Here is a 15,907-nt window from a genome sequence, read left to right on the forward strand (position 1 = left end):
GAGGCCACAACACATACACACACACACACACACACACACACACACACACACACGTATACTTGAATAGCAGTCCAGCATGATGCAAACCCATACCACGTCACAAGAAGTCACCAAGTGCTATCTGGGCCTATATGTCATCTACAACCACGCTTTATTCTGAGCATGGGCATGGGCATAGAAAGCCTTCCCCTGCCCTTGAAAATGTTATCCAAGGTCCCCTTTAAGAGAAAGTCAAGCCAGCCTTACCGGGGGACCTCCAGGTCCAGGTGACCCTGGAACACCAGGTGGTCCAAGTGGGCCCTGGATAGAGAGAGTGGATGGTTATAAAAGCACTCAGAGAAACTACCTGATATTATAAACTGGTGTTTGAGAGAGAAAAGGGTAGGCGGCATGGCTGTGTGGGAGAACTCCAGCTTCATCTGCTTTGCCTAATTTTAAGCAGAAGTGAAAAGGTGAAAAATGTGAAGCAAACTGTGCAAATTACCAATAAATATCCTATTTGTATGCTGGTTAGTTTCTGTCACCTTAGCACAAATGAGGGTCATGTGGGAAGAGGGACCCTCAACCGAAGAACTGCCTCCATCTCACTTGCCCGCCTGGCCTTTATCTTGCTTCCTGACTGATGTGGGAGAGCCCAGCCCAGTGTGAACAATGTCACCCTTGGGCAGGTGGGCCTGGGCTACATCTAAAGGATATCTGGGCAGGCCAGAGAAAAGTCCCTCAGTAAGCAGCTAGCCGGTCTCTGCTCTAGTCCCTGCCTTGAGAGTCTGCCTCAGTGGCTTCACTCAATGACGGACTGTGACACAGAAGTCATGTGAACCCTTTCCTCCACAAGTCATTTTTGGTCAGGGTTACAAACTGGAATTAACATGTATTGTGACCTATCATGCTAGATGGTTAAATCATTTGAGCATTTAAGGAGACCATACCCATGTGTACATGCGGCACACATGCATATGGCAGTCCCCCACTCACAAGCCTCCCCGAATCTTTGTCACCACAAATCACGGCCCAGAGTTGATGTCAGTGTCAGTATCACAGTGCAGACTGTGGGTCCCAGGCCACAGTCTGCTGATTTCCTAGGTTCCTAGAGACCTCTCCTCTGCACTCCCCTACACCATGGGGACCAGTCTGGCCAAGAGTAGGGATGTGCACTGTATGTTTACAGTGTACAGGGGATATATATATATATATATATATATATATATATATATATATATATATATATATAGAGAGAGAGAGAGAGAGAGAGAGAGAGAGAGAGAGAGAGAGAGAGAGAGAGAGCCGTGTTCAATTATCCATTACCTATGCTGATACAGGACCTTAGGTTCTGTAAAGGGTGAGGAAAATGATAAGAACTATCTTGCAGGAACCCAGAGCTCATGTTTCCAATAATCATGAGGGTGGGGAAGGGAGAGACGTACAGAGAGGAGCCTGAGCACGCAGTAGGCGGTGACCTGTGGGCCTGGAAGACTGAGGCAAGGGGATTGGAGGAGGCAACTGAACCCTGAAGAGGGTAGAAGAAATTACCAACTGGCTAGGCACACAACAGTAGCTGGAAACCAGCTGCATAAAGGCCAGGAGAGTTGAAGGCATCGTGCACAGAACCACAGCAGGCAACTCCATAAGAGGGTATGAGGTTCACATAGCAGGCCTTGAAATGTCAGCGTGAAGAGATGGAGATTTACCTTAGGAATAACTAGAATGCCTAAAAAGGTGTGTGTCATCCATGTGTGGTTTTTATTTTCAGATGGCATAAGGAGGCCATCAAAGACAGAGGCAGACGCTGGGTCACAAGTCAGGGACTGGTGGTCACTACTCAATGATGGGACTCTGGGAGAGGATGTGGGTCCTTCTGAGTGTTTGCAGGTTTATGACGGTCATGCCATGTGACCTGTCATCTGAGAACTTCCAGGTACATGACAGCTGAAGATGCTGCAGGGGCTCTTGTTCTTGGTTTTGGTGGTGATACAACCTTGTTCATTTGGCCTGGCATTTTGTATTCTTCCAGGAGTATTTGCATCTTTCCCCCACACCATGCAACTTCTAGGAGCAATAGAAGGCACTAGAGCATGTGCTTGCCCAGGTCTCCCTCTGGATGTGCCCCTCTCTGGATGTATTTGTCACTTCTTCCTCACTTCTGAGATGGCATCCAGTTGACTGGGTCCCCCTTTGTGATCAAGGTCACACTGACCTCTTACCTTACCCTCAGACCCTCACGAATCAAACATTCTCGCTTCCTCTGCATCTCAAAGAGAAACTAACCCAAGCCATGTCATGGAGCAGGACTCAGAAAAATGCCAAAGTCAACTGAAAAGAACACTTCAAGGGACCATTTACAATCAGAGTATAATGGCGTATGGCCACTGGAGGGCGCTAAAAACCAAAGAATGGCAAACTGGTTGCACTAACAAGCTATTCCATCTACCGTCTCTGGGTGGTGCATGGGAGTCAAACTCTCACACACAAAGTAAGAGCATTTACAAAGGGCTTTCAATGGCAGCTGGAGTTAAGTTTCTCACACTCTCTTAGATCTGGTGAGTCTGGGGCAGCATCTTATCCTGTTTGAGATCTTTGCCCCAAGTCAGGGCAGCTGGGGAGGCTATGGTGAGCTAGGAAATGTTCTGGGTAAGGACCAACCTGTCCTCCTCGTAGAACAAGAGCTGGGGACAGGTGGCATTAAGAGTGGCTGCTGGCCTCGCTCCATCACCTACAGCACCACACCCAGCTGCTGCTCTTGATCAACTCTGTGCACCTCTCAGCATATTGAGAGATCTGCATAAATCATCAGACTCCTTGCCCATGAAAGCTCAAGCCAGGCCACTCACTGTTAGAGGATCCCTCAAGGTTCACAGCATCACAGGGGACTTTTCTATACCGATAGCACTCAGCTGGCTATGGGTACATATCCCTTCTTCCCCAGTTACATACCTGGCCATGCAGATGGCTCTGGAATTTTCAGCCTTCTACAAGACTTCTCTCACAAACTGTGCCTCCTAGCCAGGCTGTTGCTACTCTGACCTCAGTCACCTTTCCCTCTTTCTTCAAACATCCCTGCCCTGTTGCTGTTGGTGGTGCTCTTGGCTCACAGCATCCTAGAGTTAATCATCTTTGGTGAAAATGAGACCTTTCGTGTTTGAGAGAGAAGGAAATGGGCTAAGGGAGTTTAAAGACCCTGCTGGGGTGGGGATGGGGGGGTGGGTCATGCAGTTATCTTTTCCTGGTGGAAAAGAGGTAAATGCCTCCTGAAGGGCCCAGCTGCTACAGAGTCACCTGACTTGGGAGGTCATGCACATAAGGATGAGAGTCCCCCTTTTTAGACTCTCAGGCAGCAGGTTAGGCCGAAGGTCAGGGACTGTTGTGATGCTAGGTGGTTCAAGCGCCTCTAGTGCAGGATCATTCCATGCCACCAACTCCGTCTGCAACCACCTCCAATCGGACCCTATCCCTGTTGCAGTATGCATGGTAAAGCAGGGAGGAAGCGCACTATGCATGAAGGAAATATAAGCAAAGACAGAGACCCAGAAGAACTGCCAGAAATGAGCACGCCATTTGGCATCCTCAGGTTTACACACCAGGCCTTCCTCATTTAAGGCCCCCGCACTGATCCAGTGAGGCAGCCCTTTCCATCCCTAGCTGCAAAGGAGGGGCAGGAAATGGGAGGTAATCAATTGGGAGTCCACAAAACTGGTGTTGGTATAACACACTTCCCAGCCCAGTATGCCAGCCTGGCCTTCCAAAACCCTGCTAAAGACACCAGTCACATGCCCTTCTTGTAGCCGCATTCTGCCACTGAAGAAGAATCTAGAATGTAAAAACATCTCTGAGATCTCTGAGTCCAAACCATCAGCGCCTGGTTCTGCTGTGCACACAGTAGAGATTTAAGGTTTGAGGCTCTAAGCACAGAACCACTAGGGATGTCCTTAGGAATCAAACCTACCCACTGTAACAGCCATGTAGAAGAAAGAAGCCAAAAGCAGCTGGAAACAGCTGTTACAAAGTCTGGAAACTGATTCCAGGAGGCATCACACAGCCTACAGCATTCATTCCAATTTATACGGAGGAAGCAATGCAAAGCAGCATTCTGCCTGCCCCGGGGACCTGCTGTGCTGGCCTTCACTGTCTTCTGATGGTACTGATGGTACCAGGGACAGCAGATTTGCATGAACAGCTGTCTCGCCTCTGGATAATCTTTCTATTCAGTTTCCTGTTGTCTTTCATTTTTCCATGGATACCTAAGTGGAATGTGAGTTTTGGGGGAACAAAGAAGCCCCTTCTTCCCCTGCCAAAAGGAATACCTTTAAAAACTTGGATGCTCCACACTCCTTGCCCATTGTTACACATGGAGATACTAGTGTCTCAAGGAAGGAATGGAGCTAACAGAAGACAAGGCTGAGGTGCAAAACCCTGCAATGCCTGTAGCTTCTCAACCTGCTGTCATCAAGCAACTCATCTTCTCTGGGCGAAGAGATTAGCCAGATGGAAATTACGTGAAAATTTAAGGCTTGAAGCTGGGGATACAGCTCAGTGGTATAGCACCTACCTCACACGCACAATTCCACATCATTGCAAACCAAAAAGACAAATGTCTAGGGCTTTTGGTGCCCTAGGTAAAATTCTAGATGGCCACATGCTACCTCAATAGATCACATCCTCTGAACCTTTATCACCCAAAATATGGCATAGAGACCTTACATTATTAGTTGTGGACTCAGGAGTGTGTGTGTGTGTGTGTGTGTGTGTGTGTGCGCGTGCGCGCATATGTGCACGCATGTATACACATGCTCCTTATTTTTCTTTTAAATATTAATAAAAAGTATCTAGCCCAATTAATCAGACTATTAATGAGTAACACATTAGCCAATAGATATAAATGTTGACAAAATGCATGCCTGTTTGCATTATCACTAATGAAAATAACAAAGTAATTACTCTCCATATTAATTAATTAATTGGTCCACTAATTATTCATTAAGCAACCTTTAATCCCTATACAGGGACTAATCAGCTATCTTATGTAATTAGTAGTTACAATGATGATCTATAAGTAGCCAATTAATCTAATTATTATTAAAAAGGAAATAGCAAATAATTATTTCTAGCACAGTAATTCTAAGTGTCGAACACTTACGAAGTTGAATAGAATGTTAAGACACATTAAAATTGCCTACATGAATTAACACAGCAATCAAGGTATTTCAGCGTGTAGCTGAGACACTTTTGAGGGAAAAGTATTCATATTTTGTGTATTCCCCCAAGGCATAACTCTGATCACTACCCATCTATGGGATATTCTGCAGAGTCCTGCGAACCCACTCAGCTCTCACACCAGCTGTGTCCCCTGGTAGTGGACCCTCCCATTCAGGGACCTTGATTCCTTGACACAGTAGCAGGCATCATCACCTTTGCACAAATGTGTGGATGTATTTGGATGCCACAAGGATTTTCATTTTCTTTATGGAAAAAGATTCCTACATATGACAGCATGGGTGGGTGCGTTTGACTCTGAGGGCCAACTAAAAAGCTTGAACAAAACTAGAAATTATGGCAAAGCTAAACTGCCATCTGGCTTATCTCTTGGCCCAGAGAAGATGAGTTCATACTACAAATGATAAGAGAAAGAAGCAAGACACTAAGCACATGATGTCACAGGCAACATGACACCTTCTTCCTAAACTCAAGAGCAATTTCAGAAGCAGTGCCACTGAACTTGGGTTTCTGTGTGGTTTCTTCCAACATTAACAGTGTTTAACATTACCATTTCCTTAAAGGACCTGTGGGGCAGTAGGACATTAAGCAAAACACCGAATGCAATGCCACCCTGAGCGGTATACAGTGACTTCACGCAGAACTCATGTGCAGTCCTAACTCCCCGCATAACGTTTTATGCTCTTACTCAGATCTGCTGAAGATTTTCTGATTAGAAAACAGAATTTTGCCATTAGTTGAAAATGTAAGAGTAACATTTAAAAATCTTTACAGCTGTTCACTATTTAGGAATGAAAAGGCAGACTCTATTTTTGTGTTTACCAAAAAGCTGGCTCTAATACTTGTGCATAAAATTAACAAGAAAAATGAACAAACTTGCACACTGCAAAGTGCAGTACAGGACTGAGAGACAACTCAGTGGCCAAGAGTGTTGGCGGCTGCTCCGGAGGACCTGGGTTTGGATCCCAGTACCCACCTTAGGCAGCTCACTATCATTTGTAGCTCTAGCCCCAAAGGATCTGACATCCTCTTCTGTTCTGTCCGGGTTACCCACACTCACATCCACACGCAAATACACATAATTAAAATAAATCATTTTAAAATATAAGGTTGAAGCTTAAAAAAAAAAATCAAAGACTTAGCCAGTGACACGAGTTTCTGAATGAAGTAGTTGTTACTTGGATCGTCTAAGCCAACATGGTTTTGCATTCTTCATCCATGAAGGTAGGGAACTGTATCATTACAGTTTCTGATGTGTAACTTGCAGCTAGAAACACTTGGTGCAAGGAAGATGCTCACAGAACTGAATTTAAATATTTTTAGCGAGTGAAATAAGGTCCCATGGGAATCTTAGAGGGGGGCACCTGCCCTGGGTCTGCTCCTGGCCTCTTACCACCTGAGTCCTGAGGTGGACTCAGCCCTTTGAGCGTACACTGCTCAAGCTTCTGGGTCCAGGAGCTTTCGATTGTGACTCAGAAGAAGCCACACTCTGCTCACAGGTAGTGATGCAGACCAGATGCAATGATGTGTAAGTATTACAGTGGTGTTTGACAATGGCAGGAGCTAAGCACACATGTCTGCTTTCCCTCCACCCTGATCTCCTCTTCAGGACTATGCCTCCAGCATGCAATCTACTCTGACTTTGGTGGTCTGTGCAGGAGCTCTCTTAGGAGCTCTTAAGAACAAGCACCCAGTTCACAGCTCTACACTGGTCTTGTCTACTCACCTTTATTTCTAAATAATAATTTGGTATTGGGAGGCTTTGGGGATCTACAGAGAGACTGCCCCACCCACACTAAGCTAATTCCTAGACACAGCCTACTATGTTTCAATAAACCCCTGGTTCGGGTCTCCATTCACTGTCCATCACCAGGATCTTAGAGTCTGGACCTTTACAATATTCTCTGGACCAAATCTCTCCAGGACCAGACCCCAGTAAATGGAAGGGCACCCCATCACTCAGAGTGTGCTGAAACATTTCCAACAGTCCTGTCTTTAGCTGCTGCACAGCCTTCCTTACTCACTGTGCTGTCACTGAAAACCACAGCAAAGGCTCTTAGCAAGCCTGCCCTGGACCACTATAGGACTCCCCTCTATTCAGCTTCATACACATGGCACTCGATGCTATACGCAGGGTGAGGAATTGCCTTATCGGTGGGTTCCATTTCTCATTTGTTGGTCTTGCATGACTGGATTCCGAGAGAACCAAAAATGGCCCAAAAATACTTTCTCCGCCCAAGTCTCTTTCTGTTCCACTAGCACGCTGGTCCTTATAAGTGTGACAGATTCTGGCCACTTATATTTTACAGCTTTAGAGGGAAGTTTGGTATACAGCAGGTGCTTAGAAGTACAGGCTGGATTAGGAATCATTGAACCATAGGGGGGAAATGAGCACAGGAAAAGAGGGTGACTAGCCCAGGAATGGTGGGAGACAAGTGTCAGGAAGACAGAGAGGGGGATGGCAGAGGAACAGAGTATCTTGTTGGACACATTGCTGGTTTAAAGGAGGCTTTGTGACCGACATCAGAGACCCACCCGGCGTACCAGGCAGTACCTACAGGCAAGCACCATAATCCCTTCTGACCCAACTCAGGATAAAAGGAAGTACTGTAAGTTCCACAACACATCCAGGCACACAAAACCAGCAGGACAGTGGGGCACACACCATAAGGACTATTGGCGGATACTGTATCCTACCCAGCCCCACTTCGTCTTCTTATCTCTTCCCATCTTGACTTATTGGTCTTTTTGAGTCAGTGGCTTGCTCAGTAGCTTAGTCTGGCTGAACTCACAATGTAGCTCAGCTTTTTCAAGCAAGAGATGGAAGAAGGACAATGGCCTAGGACCACCCTTTTTAGCTTTCTATTTGTTTGTTTGCTTTGTGTAACTTTCCTATTCTATTAGCGCATATTTGTTAAATAAAGTGATGGACACCATGCTCTTAATTTTGTTCAACTGCGTCGTGTCTTTGATCATATTTACCCCCATTGCCCTTTCCGTCTCCTAATCTGCTCCAGTCCCTTTCCTCTTTCCAAATAGTTCCACTTATTTCATGTAGTGTGTGTGCATGTATGTGTGTGCATTTGTGTGTGTGTCACTGTATGCACACACATACACATGTAATCAGGGTTCCAAATGATCAAGAGTCTAGCTTGCTTTTTGTGGTTTTTTGCTGTTTGGGGGTTTTCGTTTGTTTGTTTGCTTTTTCCAGAGAAAGGATGATTGGCTGGTATTTCTTCTAATCTTCTGATGGTGACTACCAAGATGCCAGCTGCAAGCTAAAACTGCTACCAGGTCACTAAGTCAGAGAAAGCAGTGTTCCTTAGGGGGAACTGTAAAGCAGTCCTTACCTGTGGCCCCGGTGCTCCAGGGGTTCCTGGTGGACCCACTTCACCTTTCTTCCCCTGAGTATAGAAAAGAAGCCAAAGTTAGCAGTGAGGCATCATCCCAGAAAGCCCAAGGAATAGTGTCTCTCAGGGACCTCCTGTCTCAGTGACTGGACCTTTCTGCTTTATAGGTTGTTTTTAACAAAATCTCGATCATTTGATTTTTACCAATAAAGACTCAGGAGCCAGAAACTGGGGTGAAAGCCTGCTAGCTCAGAGAGACAGAGAAAGCACCCAGCTGACCTTCCTCCTCAGACAATGTCCCAAAAGAAGCGAGCCTCCATCCCCTGTCTCAAACAAACAAAAACTGATCGTCCCTCCTGTCTACTTCCTGTGGGTGACTATAGCCATCCTCCTGATTCCTCTTTTCCTCTATGGTTTTTTTTTTTGTTTGTTTGTTTGTTTGCCTATGTTTACTCCCAATCAACTGGTTGCTTGCTCTGCTTCTTGAACTATAGTTGGCTTTATTTACTCCTGTTCAAGCAGAAAGCTCTTGGATTAAAGGTGTGTGCTAGGGCCTAGCCATACTACAACTAAAATCATGTTTTCCCAGTAAACAACACAATCTTGTGGTTCACAGTGTGGTCAAATATCTGGCAACAATAAGCTATAGCCCCAGGAGCACCCAACAGAGGTTCAGTGTGGAATCAGCAAAGGGGGCTCATGTTTTGGGGATCCAAGAAGCCAGCCTTTTCTTCCTAGCTCTTTAAGTAGCATTAAAGATAACACATGGTCCAAAATTTCCAAAGCAGAGTGAACAAAAGTGTTGCTTATAGTGTGTATGTTTTGTTGTTGATATAGATGCAGAGACTCCATCTGGAGAGTGTCCCTAACCACATTTGATGTATGGTCCTCGACACAGCTCCCTGTTGCTCTCCCCTCCCTGCGCCTACAGGATAATTCGGTACTGTGTTCCTGTTCATATGCCAAATGTTAAACAAGCATCCTTAAAGTGCTTGGTGTCAACCAATTATGAACACCTATCCTGGACAACCCCGCCCCCAACCCCACTCCCCTAAAGGCTACATAGCCTTTTTTCTCTCCCTGATTAAAGTTGAACTAGTTCCTGGAGTGATTCCTGGAGTGTTTGATCTCTGTCGTGGCTTCCAAGCCCTGCGTCTCGTCTTGTCCTCTGCCCCTCTTGCCTCAGTGGGCTGGTGAACATCAGCCCCTCTCCCCAGGGAAGAGGAGAACCACACCCCCTTTGCATCAGACCCTGCTCTGGTGACTGTGAAGAAAGCCCATTCTCTGCTCCTCCTCCTGAGGGAATGGAACATAGACATCTTTAATGTTCTACCTGGACAGATGCCCCTTCTTCCTTCCCCAGGGTTTTCACAGAAAGTCACTGGTTATTAACAAAATGGATGCAGGACAAGCCCAAGCATCACCCCTCAGGAATGAAACACTGAATGGTTCCTGGGAGGAAGCATAGAGGAGAAGGAAGGATGTGAAAACCTGGCTGTTGATTGAGCAGAATAACGCAGAGGCCATCCCGCCTGTCCAGGGCAGGGGAAGAAGAAGAGCCTCCATCACTGATGGGAGGCCATGGGGAGGTCTCTGCTTCCTCAGTTGACTAGAACTGACATTACTAGGAAGATGACAAGTCACTTGGATGAAATGAAAATGAGCTATGTAAAAGCCGTGGGATTAGAATGTGTCCCTTGCCTGGATGTGAAATACAACAGTCTGGAAGGGCAGGCGAACGTAGTGGCTTAAATGAAAAGTGTTCCCCATGGGCTCAAATACTTGAGCACCTGTTGGCCAGTTGATGGTGCTGTCTGGGGAGAAGTAGGGGGCTGTGGCCTTGCTGGAGGCTGGCATTGCAGTTTACAGTCTCACTTCCTTCCCGAAGCTGCAGTGCACTGAGCTCCCTCCTCCTGCCACCATGCCTGCCCTTTGCTGCCATGCTTCCCTGCCCTGATGTACTCTCAAGGCTCTGGAGCCCTAAACTCAAGTAAATTCTTCTCTAAGTTCCCTCAATCATAGTGTTTTATCAAAGCAACAGAAAACTAATACAAGACATGATGGCAGGTAGAAGGGTTATGGCAAGAAAAGAAAGATGCACAGACATCTACCAACTAAAGCAAGCATCCCTAGCATTAGGTTTTCAGTATGGAGGGGAAAGGCAAGGGTGTGACGAGAGACCAGAGAAGGCTGGGAAAATGTGTCCTCAAACTAGCATCATGAAGCTGCCTCTCTCATGGAAAAAGCAGAATCTTCATCATTCATGTTGGGGTATCATCCTGAGAAATACAAAGGCAGCTGTGCTCTGGCTAGATGTGTCCTCCGAGGGCACACCACCACCAACATCTCAGCACCCATGACCACCTGGTGCCTCCCAGAGCTCTCTTCCTCCTGTAGTCACAGCTGCGGGAAGCAGCTGCCCTGCTGCTGAGGTCATCTCCTGCAGAACTTGTTTGGGCCACTTGTGCAGCAGGTCACCTCTGCTAAGGGGAAAGAAGCTGGATCTAAGCTTTGCACCTCGAAACCAGCACAGGCTATGAGACACACTGGAGCTGTTTGGTCTGTGGATCCCACAACCACACACTCAACCTTCCTTTCCAACAGCATCCTGTATCAAAACTCCGAGATGAGTTTTCTAAAACTCTTCTGGGCCCTCAAGATAGTTAGCAGATAAAACCCAGAACCAGCTGGAAGTTTTCATCACAGCTCTCATACCCATTTAGGCCTTCAAGACCACGGCCACACTTCCGCCTCTGCAATCACTCCTCTCCATTTCAACTTGTCAAAATCACATCCCTGGGCAATGCCACTTCTTGCAGGAAGGCCCAACAATGATAAGGATTACAGACAACATAGGGAAACACATTGGAGCTATTCATTCCCCAGTATCACCCACAAATGGATGAGTTAGCATCTCAAGGGCTGGGCACAAAGCCCCGAGCAGCTGTGGTAGCTTCAGCTGAAGGCAGGGAGCAGCTGCTATGCACTTCCTGGACTTGACAGGTTCTTCTGTAATAAGGAGTGATTTTACTAACAGTAGATCTGCTTCCTGAAATTTTAATTTTCTTCTCTTTCAAACTGCAGCCCGGCATAATATCTGGATAGGTATTCGTAATTCATCACAAGGGCAGCTTTTTCAAGTGATTCTTGATGCCAAATGTTGAGCAAAACTGCTACTTCCAGAGCAGCCTGTCTGCCCTTGGAGAGAGAGAAGAGGCCTATAAATTCTGAACAGCAAATGCTTCCCTAGCCAGGATGTGTTAACACAGCCACTGGCAGAGCCATTAGCATACAAAAGGCTTGGCTGTGTGTCTCAGCTAATGTGTGCCTTATGGACTTTTGCTCAGCTCTTCTTCTCAATGCCTCCAAATGTCAGGAATGATCATTTTCTACTGTTTGGATCTGAAACCTGCTGTTCAGGGACTACTTAGAATGTCCTAACAAAACTCTGGCTCCAGGCTCTGGAATGAATCAAACAGTAGCCTGTGGCCCAAACACTGTGGCCCCATCTGGTCTGGCAGGAAGTTGTAACAATGGAGAGTAGACCAAATGCCACCCAGAAGGCCACTGACAAAGAAGGCAGCCTGTGTTGCTCTCCGAAACCTGACAGAAGTCAGAGCGGCTAACGGTGTTCAGCCATCATGAGACCTCAGTGCCAAGGGAAACCGATTAAAGTGATGCACATCCAGGGTATTACACAGGATGTGCCTGATTGGTTAATAGGAGGCACAGATCGCACAAGGAACTCATAGCTGGGAAAACAGCTTCCTGATTTGATCTCTCAGCTGTGGATACACAGAATGTCGTAAAGCACAAGTTGTAAAGGGGGGGTGGAGCCAGGCAGACCTGGTTCTGATCAACCTCACCTTGGAGTCTGGGTAACCCCGGGGAATTCTGACACATTTTCTTCAGGTCTTGGATCCCTAATTAGACCCCTGAGGCTGAGCTACCATACCTCCACGGCACTTTGTGAAAACTAAATGACAAACATGAGAAGAAAATTTATGAAGTTGGGATGGGGACATGGCTCAGTGGGTCAAGTGTTTGTCACATAAGCACGAAGGCCTGAGTCTGGAGCATCTGTAAGTTAGCACTAGTGAAAAAAGACAGATTCCTGGAGCTCATGGGCCTTCCATTCTATCTAATCAGTGAGACAAGCGGAAGCCTTGTCTCGAATAGCATAGTGCAGGGAACAGTATAGACCATGGAAAGAAAACGCTTGGTATTGACTTCTGGTCTCCATGCACATGCACACATGCGCTAACACACATATAAACTAGTACACACACACACACACACACACACACACACACACACACACAGAGAGAGAGAGAGAGAGAGAGAGAGACAGAGAGAGAGAGAGAGAGGAGAGAGAGAGAGAGACAGAGAGAGAGACAGAGAGAGAGACAGAGAGAGAGAGACAGAGAGAGAGAGAGAGAGAGAGAGAGAGAGAGAGACAGAGAGAGAGACAGAGAGAGAGAGAATATTGCTAGGTCTCAGCCCTGTTTTAAAGTGACTGGCCAACTCTCTCTTTCTACCTCCTATTGGCTCTACGCCTGCAACACTGTACTCCACTGAAAGGGTGTCCTCTCATGACACTGCTATGTGGGACACAACATGAGTAATCCAGGGAGCCTCTGGCTTCAGGAGAAGGGGAAGAGAATCAAATGCGAGAGGATCATCTCTTCAGTTATCGTTAACTGATGAGAGAAAACCACAAGATGTTAAAAATAACCAAAAGGGCCCAAAAGGTTACTGGATGCAGGAGGAGCTGGGAAGGGAACTGGCTTCTGATGGTGCATTTCCAAGGCTCCCCTTCCTCATGACTCAATATCCCAAATTTTAGTTAAAATTCTTGATATATTTTTTGTTTCGTCAAGACAAAAGGGACAATAATATCTAGGGTATTCCGTCCAGGACTCAGCAGCAAGGAACCAGGATACAGGCAAATTCTCTCCACCCGTATTAGACATGCCCTGTGCAAGGTCCATACCCAGGAGACCAGACACCAGTCCTGGGTCCTGCCCTTCTCCACACCACGCAGTCACGTGTGTGCTCAGAGACCTGATTCCATGTTTGATTCGTTTCCTCTGACACTCAAATTATCCAAGACACTTACCAATGTAATTATATACTACTGTATATTCCACACGATTCTATTTTTTTCTTTTTGCGATTCTACATTTTGTATAAGTATTTCGCGTATATATTTAAACTTGTGTTTTATAGCTAAGAAACACTAATCCTCCAGATACAAAACTAAGGAGAAAAGTTCCCACTCTTGTGGTTTCACATCCTAGTGGTGAGAAGGCAAGTTCTCAACAAGAAGAATATCAACAAAGTCTTGATGGGACAGGTGTCTGGGGGTGGACTATAGGACCACAGATCTTTCTGGAAAGAGTGAGTCTCCTGGAAGCCTGGAATATACAAGTGCTAGGATGGCCATGGGCTGACTTTGATTCTTCCGCTGGAACATTCCAGATAGAACTGCTCATGTCCCAACTCCAGTTAACAGTGGTTCTGGACAGTGGACAGGGATAGGCTAAAGCAAAGTACACCGTATTTCCCTCCACCCTAGGCAAGCACTTTTTAATCTACCATGTTGTAACAAGGGCTGGGCATCTCTGTAGCCTGGGTACCAATTCTCTGCCTTCACCACATCATTGGAGGAAAACGTCAGCTTTGTCTAAAAATGAATGTGTTTAAGTTGCCAAAGGTTCTGCAGTCTGTCTGTGGCTAAAGAAACAGGCCCAGATTCTTTGCCCTACCTGATGCTTTAGTCTGTCTCCATCCATAGATTTCTATGTCTGTTTTTTTTTTTTATCTGATCTATTCCTTCACGCAGCCTGAGTGTGCATCCTGACGTTTAGGAGTGCTTCAGTAATGTTTCAATTGAAACTGATGAGAAGGAAAAGACAGGTCAAAAGCAAGGGAAGCAGAGGTAGAATTTTTGAGTAAGTCATTCCGTTGCAGGTTTTCTTGACTCAGCCAGGGACTAATGTCTCAGGATGCTGCTTCGGAGCCCACAACATCACAACTAGCTGCTGCTTCTCTTTTTCATTTTGTTGCAGGCACTGAACTCAAACAACATTCGTAGGATGGAACCCAACTGGGAACGGTGAGCAATTCCTGACCATCAGAGGGCCAGAGGCCCCTGAATAACCCCAATCACCACTTGAAAGTCACTGGAACCCCTACTCTGATCTACCCAATGGACAGGACATTCTCCACAGTTATGTGGAGAGCGGGGACTGACTCTGACATCAACTCTGGTGCTCCATATTTGACCACCTCCCCTTGGTGGGGAGGCCTCCTAGCACTCAAAGAAAGAATAAGCAGGCTACCAAGATGAGACTTGATAGCCTATGACCATATAGTCGGGGAGGAGGTCTCCCTTGGCAGGGGAGGGGATAAGGTGAAAGTACAAGGGAGGGAGGAATGGGAGGACGCAAGTGATGGGATAACAATTGAGTTGTAATCTGAATAAATTAATAAAATTAAAAATTTAAAAAGAAAAAAAAAGTCACTAGAGGCTCAGGGCCAGAGACACTCCCTTGCTTCTCCTACTGCACCTCGTAGCAATGTCTTCCTCATTGCTTCCCTGTGCTAGACAATGGCCCTTCAGGGTACAACTTCTTGTTTTTACCCAGTCTCTACACTTCCCAGCCTGTGATCTGGGCCAGGCTGGGACCTCAGCAACCTCTGTTGCCTCCATGGCTCCAACTCTGGCCTGAGCTGCCATTTTTATCATTTGGTTAGCAGGGAGCTCCTGATTGATGGGGCCCCTCCTCCTTGTAATCATCTCCAAACACGGGTGGCTGCGTTCAGGATGCAAGGCTGGCTCTTCTGGGATGAAGCATCACGATGAGCAAACACATCCAGGCACAGAGGAGACAGAGCATACCATGCTGAGCACTGGGGTAAATATCTGATGATATTTCAAGCAGATTTGGGTTGGATAATGGTATTATGGTCTGGTTTCTCTTTAAAACCCTTTATCTTCTGGAGACAGGGTGCTGAAATATTCATATACAAATTATGGAACTAAGAATTGCTTCCAACCAGCCCAGGGGTGGGCAGGCTGAGTGTACATATAAATAAAACAGACGCTTCAATGACTTCATAAATGTTGAAGTGGGTATCGGGGATATAGAGGTTCACTTAGCTATTCTTTCAACTTTTGCATATTTTTCCATAACAGAACACAGTGAAGGCAGCCAATTGTCCCACACTAAATGCACAACGAAAGCCACAGTCCTTCAATGGCGTCCAGGGCTGAACACTAACTGTTCTCCGGTTCTGTTACTTCATATCCCTGATAGATACTTGCTGGCTCTAATGATGCTTTG

At 46.3% G+C, this 15,907-nt stretch overlaps 1 protein-coding gene across 1 annotated transcript in view; it reads right to left on the minus strand.

Annotated features, from left to right (window-relative positions):
* COL22A1 (collagen type XXII alpha 1 chain) overlaps window positions 1-15,907 on the minus strand; it is a 246,003-nt gene that overhangs the window by 126,458 nt on the left and 103,638 nt on the right. Inside the window, exons 23-24 of the mRNA XM_084747922.1 lie at window positions 8,559-8,612; window positions 247-300 (exon numbers count right to left, since the gene is read on the minus strand). Of these exons, the coding sequence (XP_084604048.1) occupies window positions 247-300; window positions 8,559-8,612 (108 nt within the window). The remainder of the gene's footprint in view (window positions 1-246; window positions 301-8,558; window positions 8,613-15,907) is intronic.

The sequence above is a fragment of the Acomys minous genome, assembly GCF_964271855.1.
Source record: "Acomys minous genome assembly, chromosome: 12".
Classification (NCBI taxonomy): Eukaryota; Metazoa; Chordata; class Mammalia; order Rodentia; family Muridae; genus Acomys; species Acomys minous.